Source organism: Cynara cardunculus, assembly GCF_001531365.2.
Source record: "Cynara cardunculus var. scolymus isolate 2C chromosome LG 10, CcrdV1, whole genome shotgun sequence".
Taxonomy (NCBI): domain Eukaryota; kingdom Viridiplantae; phylum Streptophyta; class Magnoliopsida; order Asterales; family Asteraceae; genus Cynara; species Cynara cardunculus.
In genome coordinates this window covers 20,988,356-21,004,123 of record NC_037537.1, presented here as the reverse complement: position 1 = coordinate 21,004,123, position 15,768 = coordinate 20,988,356, and the positions used below count along the sequence as shown (strand labels likewise).

The 15,768-nt window shown below is 37.2% G+C and overlaps 2 protein-coding genes across 3 annotated transcripts; one reads left to right on the top strand and one right to left on the bottom strand.

The window, feature by feature from the left end:
- Window positions 1-4,904, top strand: LOC112520285 (TLD domain-containing protein 2). Of its 2 annotated transcripts, none has more exons than XM_025128596.1 (8): window positions 1-168; window positions 1,618-2,072; window positions 2,442-2,514; window positions 2,623-2,703; window positions 2,830-2,893; window positions 3,465-3,552; window positions 3,644-3,728; window positions 4,584-4,904. In XM_025128596.1, exons 1-8 carry the CDS (start codon window positions 76-78, stop codon window positions 4,617-4,619), a joined length of 975 nt encoding a protein of 324 aa, XP_024984364.1. In that variant the 5' UTR covers window positions 1-75; the 3' UTR covers window positions 4,620-4,904. The 2 variants fall into 2 exon arrangements, with proteins under 2 accessions (XP_024984364.1, XP_024984363.1); XM_025128595.1 differs by having other exon boundaries at window positions 1,618-2,090.
- A 1,062-nt stretch (window positions 4,905-5,966) lies between these two features.
- Window positions 5,967-15,660, bottom strand: LOC112519051 (pre-mRNA-processing factor 19-like). Its single transcript, XM_025126984.1, has 18 exons — window positions 15,495-15,660; window positions 15,268-15,353; window positions 14,771-14,842; window positions 14,622-14,684; window positions 14,347-14,433; window positions 11,633-11,780; window positions 11,424-11,545; window positions 11,148-11,264; window positions 10,122-10,217; window positions 9,968-10,027; window positions 9,583-9,657; window positions 8,541-8,645; window positions 8,346-8,462; window positions 8,199-8,276; window positions 7,909-8,005; window positions 7,082-7,133; window positions 6,354-6,424; window positions 5,967-6,271 (listed from the first exon to the last, which is right to left on the bottom strand). Exons 1-18 carry the CDS (start codon window positions 15,505-15,507, stop codon window positions 6,156-6,158), a joined length of 1,575 nt encoding a protein of 524 aa, XP_024982752.1. The 5' UTR covers window positions 15,508-15,660; the 3' UTR covers window positions 5,967-6,155.
- Between the last annotated feature and the right edge of the window lie 108 nt (window positions 15,661-15,768).

The window sequence follows — 15,768 nt, the reverse complement described above, 5'->3', positions numbered from 1 at the left end:
TACATTCTCTCCGATTCTAGGGTTTCAAAATCCCCATAATAATAATCCCAATCAAATCTCTCTGCATCTCCCGCAATGCATTCGTGGAAAGATAGAGTTACAGACAAGTTAACCAATCTTTTCTCTGATTCTCCCTCTTCCCCACCTTCCCCTGCGTCTCCTCATAAGGTACCTTCTTTCATCTTTTATCTCATAACCCCATACCACAAACGTGTATGCATTGTTTGTTTTCAGATTTGATGCTAGAAAGCTGTGACCCTTATGATTTTCTTTATGTTGTTGGAGTTGGCCGATCTCCCTCTCTGTTTATTTTAAAAAATCGTGTCTGATGTGTATTTAAGAAACTAGATCCATTTGGGTTTAGAGATTGATAAGTTTGTTCAACTGTTGTTAGCTGATGAGGTCATTGATATTGTTAATTGGAATAGTTGGATGTATAAGAAGAAGAGATTGACAATTTGAGGTTTTGATTTATGCTTTCCAGAGACAAGAGGAAGGGTTTTTGCCTAAATTACTCTACAGCAGATAGTTGACAGGGGAAGAAGGAAAGGGAAGTTTTCGTTCTCGAAATAATCTAGGAGTAATCCTAATTAAGATTGATTTGTAGGATGGAATACTACATTGTACTATGTAACAAGTTTGCACTTTGACAAATGGGCTTTAGGAAATGGGAAAACACATGATGAGGGGAAATATTTGATGAAATGTGCAAGGAGAATATTATATGGAAGGATAAGAAAAATCTTTTGTTGGCATAACATGCCTTGTCATTGCTGAATTGTCCTTAGCAGTACGGACGTGGGAATCCACAAGTGAGATCACCGGTTCGAATCTCGGTACCATCCGTCTGCCTCTGGGACATCATGGTTTTCCTGCCCATGATAGCCAACCGGTGCATTGGGGTGCTCTAGAGGGTGGAGTATACTTTATTTTACCTTGAGCAAGTAATTTTATTCACAGTGAAAACAGTCATTTAAGAAAGTAATCTACTAATCGAACTTAGTATCAATTTGTTTACTATTGTATGCATTTATAATCTCACAATAACTATATTCTATATTTAAATGAGTTGCTTCCGCTTCTACTTAAACATCCTTACCCCTATGTAGAAAATTAAGAACTGGAAGGTCACTTGACCGCCTAGTTCAACATAACTCATCATAGAAGACTGATGATAACATCCCTGTCCCCTTGTTTGTGTACCCTATTTCCCTTCTCGTTCATCTGCCCTGATACATTGTCGAGTTACTTGTGCACACGCTCTCACCAATATCTTACTCGCTTGTATATCTATTTATTATGTAAGCCGGGGGAATTCACAGAAACAACCTCTCTACCCCTTGGGTAGAGGTAAGGTCTGTGTATATCATACCTTCCCCAGACCCTACCTCTGCCTGAGTCGGTTTGGTTTGGTTTTAGAAGACTGATGATAATTGCTTGTTCAGTTTCATGGGATTTATGGTGGTCGTTAGAGCTTGAAGCTTAACTTGGTGGTTGTTTTACATTTTCTTAGTTCTAGTTGCAGTACGGTGTTTGCCTGCCATAGTAGGTATTGGAAGGTAGACCATGTGTGTTTATACTACTATTTGATTCTTAACACGTTCTATTAACGTGTAGGCCAGGTCACACACGAAGGATGGCAATTACATGTCTTCTGTATTTACATTCATGCTTCCCTCGAGTGAGTCCAGTTCAAAGAAGCATGAGAATTATCTTAAGCCAATTCAATCACTTCCAACAAGGTGGAAAAATAGAAATACCTCATGGCAACACGAACCCTTAAATACCCATGATGAGTTCGATGATGAAGCTGATCCTCATGAACGAAATGGTGAACAAAGCTGCTTAAAGGGCATAAAATGTGACAACAGGGAAACGCCAAATACCAGAGAAGATAATGGAGACCAGGGTTCTGGACGGAGCACTAGCAGCTCTGAAGCGTTTGAAGATGCCCCCGAACCAAATACTCCAATGAAAGCTGTCATCGACCTCTCTCTTGATTCTTTATTCATTTCTCCGGAACTATACCATTTTTTTCAGTCTTCCCTTCCTAATATAGTGAAAGGTTGCCGGTGGGTCTTATTGTATAGGTAATATTTTCTTAGAGTGCGTTTGGTACGTGGGACAGGACTGTAAAAAAACTTGCAGTCACACGTCTGTTGTGACATTAGAGTAGGACAAAAAAGCATTTTCCCAACAAAATAGGTGTAACAAAATCCAGGGAGATCAGACAAGATTGGTAAATTACTAAATTACTCATGTCAAATTAATACTCTAAAACCTTGCACAATTCTTTCACCTCCTTACCTCAGTCTCGCCTGTCCAGTCATGTATACGTACAAAACGCACTCTTATGGTTACAAACTGAAGTTTTTATTTATTTTAAATTGGTATGTTGACATGTATGCGTGCATTTTCTCTCTCTTTCAAATTAAGGGCAGTACGTTGAGACATGGCATATCACTCCGTACACTTATTCGGAAAAGCTCTGATCTTTCTGGCCCTTGTTTGCTGGTAAGATTGTGTTTTACAATTCCCATGAACTTTTGCACCTTCTAATTACTTGAAAAGGTCTTTTTACTGTAAATTATTGTATGTGATGGAATTGTACTGTACTCTTAGATAACCGGAGATCCTCAAGGTGCTGTCTTTGGTGGGATGCTAAATTGCCCGTTAACACCTACTCCAAAGAGGAAGTATCAAGTAAGTTAGCTTGTTATAGCAATCCTGTGGATCACAGTAGCAGCCACATACATTGATAGTGTATTTTTGTATAATTTCTTTCACTACATAATTCATGCAAACACCAAACTTTAATTGTGCTGGCAGGGGACATACGAAACCTTTGTTTTCACAACGTTATACGGTGCACCAAGGCTGTTTAGACCAACTGGTAAGCTTTCTATCTACACAGCAACACATGTACGAGACAATTAAGATCTATTTCCTGTCATGAATGTGGATATATCATACAATGAAGCAGCTTGTTAAATTCCTCAAGTTCAGTATGTAATCGAACATTGGGCACTCTATTTAAGTGGCATATGCAGTTTTACTTTTGTCTTTCCATGTCATAAAGGAGGCAGGGTTGGAAGTATTCCTAAGAATAGATGTACTTGTTAAGTCATCATATCAGAAGGATTGTAATGTTAGTTGCGTAACCTGTAATATGCTTGCAAAGCCGTTTCCTGAAAATCATCTTTAGGGGTGCATTTGGTACGCGGGTGGGCTAGCATGAGGTAGTAGGTGAAAGAATTGTGGAAGGTTTTGGGGTTTTAAGTTGACTTGGGTAGTTTAGTAATTTACCAATATTGTCCTACCTCTCTGAGGTGGGACAGAAAAAAATGCGTTTCTGTCCCACTCAGGCCCTCTCCTGCCCCCGTCCAATGTCACGTCAAATGTAAGACAAGTTTTTGAGATATCACTCTCACAGGCTAACTATTTCCATCTTTTGTTTTGAGAAGGTGCAAACCGGTACTTTTACATGTGTCTAAATGACATGCTAGCACTTGGAGGAGGCGGAAATTTTGCCTTATGCTTGGATGGAGATTTGTAAGTTCTTTTTTGTATATCTTCATACTAGTAACAGAAGATAACATCGTTTGTTTCTATTGTCTTGAGTATGTCTTTCATATGAAAATAGGTTAAGCGGAACTAGTGGACGTTGTGATACATTTGGGAATCAATGCTTGGCTCATAATGAAGCATTTGAGTTGAAGAATGTTGAGGTAATACCAGAAGCCCCTGCCTTTGCCTCTTTTGTTTTCTTTTGGAACTCTGCTCTGTTATACACCTTTTTCTGTTTCTTCTTTCACTACCAAATCCTTTATATCCCACTTGGAAGTAGGGTTGGGAGATGTACACAAACATGTCATTTACCCCGGAGTTTTTCTTTGAAGTATATAATATTTTAGAGTAAATTATGTTTTTAGTCCCTGTGATTTGTTGAAATTTTATATTTTCGTCCCGGTAATTTTGAAATTGCGATTTTCATCCTTATGGTTTATAATTCATTACTGTGTTCGTCCTTATGATTTAAACTTTATGGCTTTTTTCATTCCAGTGGTTTACAATTCATCTCTAATTTAGTTCCTCATACTTAAAAGCAGTGTTTAATCAATCCTTAGGGACGAAATAGAATTGAATTACAAACCATATGGACGAAAACCGCAGTTTTGAAACCACAAGGACAAAAAGATACTTTACTCAATATTTTATATACGCCAAAACTCGTGCACGCTCCCTACCTTTGTGAGACTTGAACCCTTGACCTCCAAGGAGGAGCCTGTAACCCAGATACCAAGGGGCTGTTTACCAACAAAGTGGTTACCAGAAAGAATCACTACCTCACAAACCTGATCAGGTAACATTCTCGGCCATCAAAGCTAGCGTCTTTTACCCTGTAAGCGCTTACCAGGTAAGAGTCTTCCAGACCTGGTAATGTAAGCGGCACCTGCCAAACCCTTACCCGGTAAACACTTGGTAAAAGCCCCTTAAACCTTGGTGAACCTTGGCTCCAGGTAGAATGTGTTTTGACGTGCACTCTAGTATTTCTAATAGATGTTGATTTGCTGTTCTTGCAGTTGTGGGGTTTTGCACATTCTTCTCGCTATCCTTAAATTAATGCACGATCCGTGGTACAAGTGAGATTTGGTTCATTATTCATACGTGATCTTCAAAACATAACGCAGCCGACACTTGCAGCAGGTTATGAAGCTGTGAAGCAGAGTACTCGTATTGTGTTCTCGTAAACGTATTATACCTACGACCCTCGACTTAAAATTTACGCAGGATGCGATTGTGCACATTTGCCTTTTGGTCTTACAGTTTTAACATTCTTAAGGGTTGGGTTTCAATTTGTTTTTCTCCATATTTAATAAGATTCCAGCATTGTGGTTTGAACTCGTAGCCATCAATATCCCAATATTGAACCATTGATAGCCAGATTATTCAAAATGAAGTATCGAAATTTAAAATCTTCAATAAAAATTACATTCCGACTCCTGTTGTTTAATTTGAAGATTATAATATTAATTATATTATTAAAATGTTGCATATATATAATAAAATATTATTTCTTACTCTTTTTAAAATTAACCTGGATATCCAACTTGCTATGTGAGACGACTAATCTTAGGTCGACCACTTGTTTTGTAGATAATCCGGAGTCACCGCATTTGAACCTCCATGGCCACAAGGGGATCTTTATTCCTTCTTTGATTTGAACTTGGGACCTTCTGGTACCTTTGGAGCCAAGTTTAAACCAATCAGGCACCACCCTTATGGTTACTTCTGGTAATCATATATTGGGAGTTTCCTAAATTTGAAAAAAATCACCGTCTTTCCTAGTTTCTCGGTTTTGAAGGATCTGTTGAACCAAAAATACTTAGCCCAATATCCATTCATTCTCTATGTTTCAAGTGCCCCCAATAGTTTCTTCAAAATGAAGAGCGAAAAATCAAAACCTCTAATACAAAATTAAATTCAACTCCAAGATTCTCTGTTGTGGAGTAAACTACAAGTTTGGTTCATGTGGTTTGTTGAAAATAATACTTTTAGTTTTGAAATTACGAGATAGCCATCGTGATACATGATAATGTCTAGATTTGGTTCTTGGCTCTAACAACCGTTAAAAAAATCTGTTAAAAGCAAGGGTATCTTTGTCTTTCTATTGGTGTTTTTATCTTTTTAACCAATCAAAATCAATCTTTTGATTTGGTTCCTATGGTTTTTGACCGACTAAATGAAAAAAAAAAAACAATCGATAAAAAGACGAAAATACCCCTCATTTGACAGAAATTTCTTAACAATCGTTAGAACCTAGCATCAAATTTGAATTTTTTGCAAACCATTATGGTCCGGAAGGCTTTGAAGAATCCATTGAAACGAAAAAATCTCCAAAATCTCTATTTAGAAAAAAAAAAAAAAAAAACTAATAGAAAATACCCTAATAAAGCATGCAAACAGAAAAATGAACAGTAAAATTCTAATAAAGTTAAAACAATTCTCTTTTACATATAAAACCTCAAATTCTCGCATAATTCTAATGACAAATCTCATTTAAAATGATACAAAATGACCTGCTGCAAATACATCCAAGATGGCTATAACTCTCAACAACCTCCACATCTCACCCCTATAACCCAGAAGTCTTCTCAAGACTCCATTGCAGCATCCTCTTGGGGCAATCCAAACAACCGAAGGTTTCGATCCATTGACCCAACGGCTATGTATTTTGCATCGGCGCCAAATTTTACCGAGTTTATCTTACCTGCATTCACAATTTTTACATCAAAACTCATGAAAATCATATCAACATTCCCAAACCACTTGATAGATAGAAAGAAAGAAACCTGTGCCAGACAAATCAGGCAATGTTTTAATACAGTTCCATTCAGACTTCACATTCGCAACTTGATAAACTCTGCAGACCAAAAATTTAATTGTCATTACAACTTGCCAAAAATAACTAGCATCTCGTCACCAAACCAAACAAGCTAAATATATCCCACCCAGACGGGTGAATTTACGCTTAGGCTAGGGGGTGCCCTGCACTGACTGTGTCTTCCGGTTGTAATGAAAAAAAATTGGGTCTTCAAGATGCACCCTCTTTAGATTGATGTGCACTCCCATTTGCAACGTACTAGCAGTGTCGTTGCATGTAGCATCATAGGTTGCAAGTTCAAATCTTTTTAAATTTTTTGGTAACAAAAAAGTGGAAATAGCTACTTGCGTGTTGTAAAAAACCACTTATGTCACTTTAAATTAAACTGTACTTTTTATAATTAATTTGCTTCTATTTTATATTATATTAATTATTTTGCGCCCCCACTCGTAAAATAATTATAACCATACCTCTGTCATAGACGTGACCTCTCCACGAATAGTAGATTGGCTTGATAACCAAGTCTTATTACATATGACACTCGTTAACCAAATGCCAGGACCCAAAAGTATGTTTGTAATACATTAGGGATCATATTCATACATTTGAACTATAAAGCCACATTCAAGAGACAAATATACTGATAAAATCTCAGATCTGATGTCAATCACAGAAACAAAGACAAAGTGGACATACCTTATGTCTGAACCTCCTATCGCTAGGTAATTTCCACTATGATCAAATTCCACTGCAGATAAACAAAGAACGTGAGATACGTTACGAACTGTTCAGACGCTAAAAAGCTTGCGGTATAAGCCACACATGCGATGAGCAGTATGATCGACTATATTTATGAAGAATACCAACATAACTTAATGCATCACAAGTACAGCATACTACCTGAACCCTATTTTTAGGAATAAACCAACTCCAGTAAAGCCTGGAAACCGTAATCCACTTCTAATTTACAAAAAGACTAGCACATTGCTACTGGTTAATACTTTCTCACATAAATTAACAAGTTCACAACTTGTCAGTGGATAGCTGCTGGCAAATTTGATAGTCCCTGTGTCCCAAAATAGATGTCCATAAAATAATCAAACAGTTCTAAAAATATGTAATTATTACACTTTTTGATAAACTAAATCACAATTTATCCCTTAATAATAGAGGAATTAATGAATTTCTCCATTTCATGATTACGGGCAGAATGGTTACTTTTAAAAGTGTACTTTGGGACAAAATAAAATAGAAATGTGAACACTTTGGGACAGATGGAGTAATATACTGCATAATGCTATTAATAACAATAAATGTATCAAATCTAATTAGATTGTATCCAGGATGTAAATGATGTGTTTTTAAGAGCAATGAGTGTACAAGACAGGTTGCACATGACACGTGATAATTTCAAAGAGTTCCTTGGCAAGTATAATAATTAAAGCAAACACCAGATACACCTCAAGAGCTCTCTTTTTAAGCATATATTCCGAGCATAAACATTAAAGGAGGGTGGACATTACCTGATTGTGTTGGAGTGTTCTCATCATATGGTGCAAAGGTCCTGAAGTTTCTCAGTTTGCGAAGATCCCACAGCTTAACACCATCTTGGGCAGCAGTCTGACAAATTGAGACAAACTGTTAATGAATCTGAAACTAACCAACAGTATCCATGAGGCATTCACAAAAAGGACTATCCAGATTATCGGTAGCACCCAGCCTCCTTGGAAGGCAAGGGCTCAAGCCTCACCAAAGGAGAGTGTGTGAGTTTTGTCGAATACAAATATTATATACTTAAAAAAAGGACACTTACAGCAAGGAAGTAACCATTCTCAGAAAAAGATATTGCAGTTACTGCCCCAACATGCCCATCAAATCTTGCAACATTTGCCTGCAAACAAACTGGCATAAGAGGAGGGGAAAAACGATCCAGGGGCATCTACCAAGGGTTTGGGGATACCTGACTCTTCACATCCCAGATCTTAACAATGGCCCCAGAGGTGCCTGTTCCGAGAATGAGACCATCAGGATGAAAAGCTGCAGATGTATAGCCTTCAGATGCAGATGAATCTTCAACCTACAGATTAACACAAATGATCTTAGTCAAGTAACAATTAATTAGCCAACACTGACATTTTCCGTGTATAGAAGAAACCTGTGCAAGGCATAAGCCAGATGATAGCTCATAGAAGCACCATGAATTGTCGAGAGAAGCTGTTACAAAGTAGTTATTTGTAGCATGGACAGTCACAGCTTGCACCTGGCAATCAGTCCATGTATTATCATTAAAATCTCTAGACGTACACAAGGGAAGTCGAGCTGGAAGCAGTACATCTTTAGATAAGATATTTTGAACCGCTAAAGAAAAAAGGAGAAAATAAATAAAAAGGAGCAACCATAGAAAGAATACTATTTATCATTTACTCTAAATCAGATACATAATGTATAGAAAAAGATTGCTAAATACCGATGACACTACTGACGTCCTAAGGGAACACGATAAAAAACCGGTTTTTCATCCAAACAAATTACATAGTAGCCAGCAGCATTATAATAATAAAGGTGGCAAATGGGTGAATTGGGGGGTAAGGATGGTGATTTGCCCAAACTCGGACCAATACCCAGTTCACCAGCCACAACCTGAGACGGGGATGATATACCCTGCCCTGTTCCTATCCTTGTTTGGGAGTGCAATTGAGAATGTTAGGGATAGTGTCTCATCATGGACAAGTTTTCCTAAAAAAGAGTACAAATGTTTAGAGTCTTTGGTGAGTATTGCCAGCTCTAGTCATTCATAACCTGAAGTTGCAGCCACAAACTATATTTGCAGTACCTTGAGGCATACAGCACAAGTTTAGTATTATAAATGATAACAAATCAAAAGAAGCTTTATCAGGAACCTATATAATTTTGAGACTTGCAAAAGAAAAGACAAAGGCCCCTAATCAAGGTAAAATTAAAGATTAATCAAAGACAACCATGGACCACAAAACAAGTAATGCAGACAGATATTGGCATGAGGAAACCCAACCATTCCCCCCCCTCCCAGTACACACACCCACAAAAGAAAAAGAACAAACAATTCAAGATAAGGAAATAAACAGAAAATCAAACATATAAAAGAAAATTGCAGCTATGCAATAAGAAAGTAATTTACATTTATATTTCAAATACTAGCAGTAGAATGACATAATTACCTCAGCTGTATGATCCTTTAAGACATGCCTACAATCATAATTTCCATTTTCGGACCCTTGCCACACACGAACTGTCTGCACAAGGAAAAGGCAACTTCAATGCAAATACAGATAGCCTTAGGATCCATTAAATATATCAGTTCTTTAGTCATCAAACATACTCAAAGAAGCATTTGCTAGATGGCTTCCAGTTGAAGTTTTCTCAATTTTCATATACCATAAAAGTAAACATGAAATTCCATAAAAGCCAGTTCTCAACAAAGCGAGTGAAAGAAAAAGCAAGAAAAAAATAAAAAGAATTATACTTCTAATTTTGAAGTCGACGAAATCGATTAAAACCCCCTAAGCTACTTCACAGGAAACACAGAATTGAGAATAAGCTTACTTTATCGGCTGAACCAGTAACAACCATCTCACCATCACCCACAAACTTGACACTGGTGACCTAACAAACAACAAGACAAAAGAAGTTCAAAAATAAGCTAACAACATCAAGGCATGTCATCAATATTAACTATTTACCAAATAGTGAACAACACCTTCTTCGAATGGCCACTGAGCGTAGATAAGATCTCCCCTGACGATCGATTAAAGACTACAGCATTCATATCAACTCCACCCGTAGCAATAAAATCCTGACGTACAAAACTAAGATTATTCCTCATGCAACAAAGACTGGATTTCAAATTGTAATAGTAGGATGTCTGGAACAGGCGTTGAGAACTAAAAAATATATCAAGGCACCAAAAACGAAGTAAAACTTATTGTTAACACTTAAGACAGTTCCACTTGAATATCTTACAAATTAGTTATTTTAAGATCCAGCTCATAGGCCAAAATCAAGTATAAAAACGGTCAAGTTAGTTTTGGAACTTAAATGAAGGGACCCTTATCGAATGCACAAAGCTAAACTTCAAGCACATGGCTAGACAATGATTAGCAGTCTCTCATTTTCTTTGCATTTTAGAAGAGATCAACAAGCATTTGAGCTACAAAAGTTGGTTTAGACTTGTATAAATGTTAAGAGGACCAATTATAAGAGAAAATGAACTTACTTCTAGAACATATTCTGTTTATCTTGGAACACTTGACAATCTTAACCCTGAGATTTAGGCAGGTCATTCTAGCACTATACAGTGAAACGGCACTTGCCTAGAACAGATGGCTATTAAAACATCCAAGCTGACATCTCTTCAGTCCATCCAACCACGCTACGTTTAATCAATTTTCTGACTTTTGAGCATGATATCTAAAACTAGTGTGTATATGATTGGATATGAACTCATTTAATGAAGAGCCCTACATTTATGCAATCAATCCCTTGCACGATATCCGTTTCAAGCATAAAAAGATATAAAGCCATCAAGAAAAGGTAGTACGTGACAATTAAACATATTAAAAACATCTGATCTTAAAGAAAGCCCAAAATCACATTAAGATTATAAATGACAAAACGACCTGTGCATACTTTATTTTCTGCAAATTGAGTGATGCCCAAAGCCAAGTGGGCACTTTGAGAAAAAAAGATAAAGCATAAATCAGTTCAAATTATAAAAAAATCGTACCTTCGATTGATGTATATCAATAGATAAAATGCCAGCTTTGTTTGTTTTATGAAGGGGATAACTATTAAGCTGGGTATACCGCTCCACGGCGTCCAAGGGAGCCAATGTGGGAGGAATCTGAAAAAGAAAATTAATTACCAAATGAAATTCGAGTTTTCAAATTCATATTGATAAGTCACCCGCCCCCAAACAAAAAAAAGCATCAAAGGCAGAATCATTAACAGTTCAATTATATCCTGAGAAGCAATAACTTTTCAGTACAAGTAGAAAGGAAACCTGTCGTCTCTTCCTTTGCTGTGAAAGTGCAGCATTGCAATCCGTTAGTTCAGTAATAATACTGGCTGAGATTCCTGGGCGGATTCTCTTACCATCAGGACCCAACTCGTCATCCTCAGCAGCTGTCACACCAACGAGAAGAACAAATATGAGACATGAAAGAATAAAAGAAAGCATATAGAAAGCTCTGAAGCACAGCAAAGAAAAACCTCTTTTCCCATTGCTTAAAGCAGAAGCATTTGCTGTCACCGCAGTGGACGCTGGCATCGGTGCTTGCCTCTCTAAATGTGCCAGCATTGTCCTCGCTTCGTCAAGTTCTTTCTTTAATCTTGCAATCACACGGCAAGCAGAATCATGCTGCCAATACAGAAATTCAAACGAGGGGTGAACACATGAAGGAGGAAAACCAATAAAACACCCGGAACCACATCAAAACTGTCAGTCAGTATTGGTTAGTGGTTCAGTTGGCTTTGAAGAAAAAAGGTTTGGTTTTCGCTTTGGCAGTCCTAAACCAAAATCAAACCAAACCATTAAACACACATATACACACACATACATACATATATATATATATATATATAGAGAGAGAGAGAGAGAGAGAGAGAAAGAGGCATTGGGGGTTGTAGTATACTAATATTTAAACACAAAAAATTCTTTCCAGGACGTTTTTTACCCTAATCTTTTCAATACCTTTTACAAGTTCAATAAAATATTTTTTAAGAACCAAAGCAACTAACAATAAAAAAGCACTTCAAATATAAACTCATTGATACAAAAAAAATTGTTGGAAATTTAAACCTCAAAAGTATAAACACGTATATGAAGGTCGTAAAGTGTTTATTTATTTTAATTTCTTGAAGTTTGGAGTGCTGACATTGAGAAAAAGGTGGTAAATTCGATCTTCAGAGGATGTATAAGTCTTGATGATATTCGTAGTTTGATATATGTTTGATCTCACAATCCTGGAGGCCCAATTTTCCATCAGCCAAGAAAGCCCCAAAACTGCCTAACCACCTTGGATTCAGTTGGTCGGCAGGTTCCATATCCAACAAAACAAACATGGCGTGTTACATAAAACCAGAAAACCGACTGAAGCAAAACCATTTCATACCTAATATAAACTTCATTTCAATCTCCTCGATCAACAAGAAGAATAAAAAAAAATCTATGAATTAGCAACTGAAAGTTGGTGCTTCCTACACAAAGAAGACAACATTTCTTCTCTAGGTCCATATAGGAAGTTGTATATTGAAGTATACCAGACAAGACATTAACAAATTGTAAGTTGAAGTAACCATACAAAACATTAACAGCAGAAATCAGAAAACAAACCAAAGTTGTTAAAGGCTCAAGGCGCACTTAGGCGCAAAGGGGTCCTAGGGCCTAGGCGTGAGGCGTGGCCCTCAGGAATGCAAGGCGCATCTTATCAATATATAATATATATATATATATATATATATATACCCACACACACAGAGAGTTACACACAACTCAAATATGCAGCAAGTACAAGCCTCCAATGCAGCAACCAACAGAACATCGATAGAGCAGAGGGGTTTAAAGCATGAGCCGTGAAGGCGAAATTTTAAAGTTTGAGTATTTATAGAGAAGGAGGCTTGAAGTTCTAAGGAATGGGTCTTTGATATTAGGGTTTAACTTATGTCATCTATTTGATAACTCTTCTTTTAGAAAGTATAGGAGATGAGAAAACTTATTTAATCTTAGGGTCTAACTAGGTATCTAGTAACTCTTTATGAGGCGTGCCTAGGCCCACAAGGCGCCTCAGCCGAGGGAGCAGTGCCTTAGTGAGCCTCATGAATACACTGAGCCTCGACCTGAAAAAAACCCAACACCTTGAGCCTTATGAGCCTCGGAGCCTAGGCGAGCTTCAAGCCCGCTTTTATCAACTATGAAACAAACAACACAATCTTAACAAAGTTGTCAACAAGGATGCACCTGCCTATAATTCCTACAAATCTGAAAGTTTTCGAGGGTCACCTCGCACAACCGCAAAAGATATAAACAAGTAAACAACACTAAATCCAAAAAAAGGCAATGTAGAGAAGATTGGCAAACAAAAACATGTCCAAAGAAGAGGCATGTAGCAAAGACAACGTACTCGAGTTTCCATCAAATAAGGATCTTATGAGCATTTAAGCCACATACATCAAAGATGGAAATAAACTTCTTTGTCATGGCACAAACAATATTAAGAGCAAATCATCATGTGGTTTCTCATTAACCAACACAAACTATTTTTCTATTTCCTTCCATAGTGTACGCATACAATGATGCTACAAGGTACCCAATTTGATTTTCAAGGCATCACTGCAAGTCCTCGGTATGTGAATAAAAAAAACCCCACAGAGAGTTAGATTTGAGAAGAGATCAGGATTGTCAAATATATTAGAATCTCGTCTCCTCAAAAGGGCTCATATAACATGTCAACTGATGAGTTTTTATGACACCTTGAACAATAAATACGAAATAAATGAACTTATCCAAGCATTACAGAGAACCAAATATCCATAGATGCCATTTTCAGTCTCTTAAAAGTTAAAACCGGGGACCTTGAGATATGGCATCACCAGCATGTGGACCTAACCTGACCCTTCCAGGCAAACTAATCATATTGACCACTTTTGGCCATTAGATTTAAGCCTTATTGTATCGCATAGAAGATCTCTCTTTTTGCACAAGTACATCAGTACAAGCATGCAATGTATAGCATCATGGATGGGAATAGTTTGAAGGAATATGATGCATTATGAGATGTGTTATCCTACTAGTTTCAGGACCTCAGAAAAACATCGGCAGAAGTAAAATACAAGGCCCGCTAAAAAATATGAGCTTCAAAAAGTTAACAATTTGACTATTGGAACATAAACTAAGATTTAAAATACGAACTAGTTACTGCGGGTACCTGGTATAAACAATGACTAAGCTCTTGCCTTGTTGTATGTAGCTGTTGCTCTGATGCAAAAGCAGATAAGACCAAGGCATCCCATTCCTGATGTTGAAAAAGAACAACAGAGCATATAAGAGATATTAACAAGGTCAAATGATTAAGAACAAGATTGCTAATTACATGTTGAGTTACCAAGTCGGAACACAGCAGAAAACAATAATACTACACCAGCCATATAACTAACATATGCAACAAGCCTAAATGATAAAGCAATGATAAGAAACACATACATTCTGGAACATTCCAAGCATCCCAGGAATACTTGCAGCCTGCACCGGTCTAGGCTTCGCTATCTGCAGGCATTTTCATCAATATTATAAGCTTCCATGTGCGAGTAACAATCAAAACATCAATTTGAAAAAGTCCATGAGAAGCATACCTTGCCAGTTTTTATCGGAACAAGGTCATCCATGGTTAAAGTGTCCCCAGTTACTGGACATTTTCCATGGTCCTAGTCAAAGTAAAGAAAAACTTTAATTTACATTAGATAAATAATAATAATCGTAATTACAATTTACAATTTGATATGGACTCTATTACCACTTTAACACCAGTTTTATTCTATTCCAAGTGTTTGTCCTAAAGTTCATCATAAATATCATACTTCCTCAGGAAGGTCACTTTCGCTTCCTGTGTTCCGAAAGGACCACACCCTGACGCTCTGCAAAATTGGGAGTTTGGGACTTACTAAAACAAAACCAATTTGACATCGAAAGTCAATCCATGGCCATATTTTGGTTTGGATAGATTTCGTCATTGAGCAACCCTTCTTCTCTAATTCCTACCTTTTGTCTAATTCTAGAGGACACCAGCATAAAATCGAAAGAAATTAACGATAACTAAGAAGATAACCCCTAGCAAAGAAAAAGAAGTCACCAGTATGTGTCTTTCGATCAATCGCTTCTCAAAAAGTAGTCCGGATGACTTAGAAACAACAGGTTCTTCCGGCACCTCGCCGGAAACTGTAGAAACATGGTAGAACAACAAAAAGTAAAACAGATCAGAGAAACAGCAACTAAACGACTAATGAGGCGAGAAATAACCGGATAAGTGATGTATGCAAGTCTATGCACAGAAAGATGTGTAGAACGCGAAACACTTACTTGAACAAATCATGGTGCAATGAGAGCTAGGGTTTTACAGTCGACGGTCGCCGAAGTGGAGAAGTGCAGATGAGAGGGACCAGGAACTAAAATGGATCGGGTTGGATGAATTCTTCCTGTAAGTTTTTAGGGGAAAATACGTTTTGCTAGAATGAGCAAAGAAACCCTAAAAAGTTTTGTAACTTGTAACCAATTACCGGGTCAAAATTGAGAGATTTGGTAAATTGCTCCATCACAACCAAATCCACTTTTTTAATCTATGTTATTTTATAAA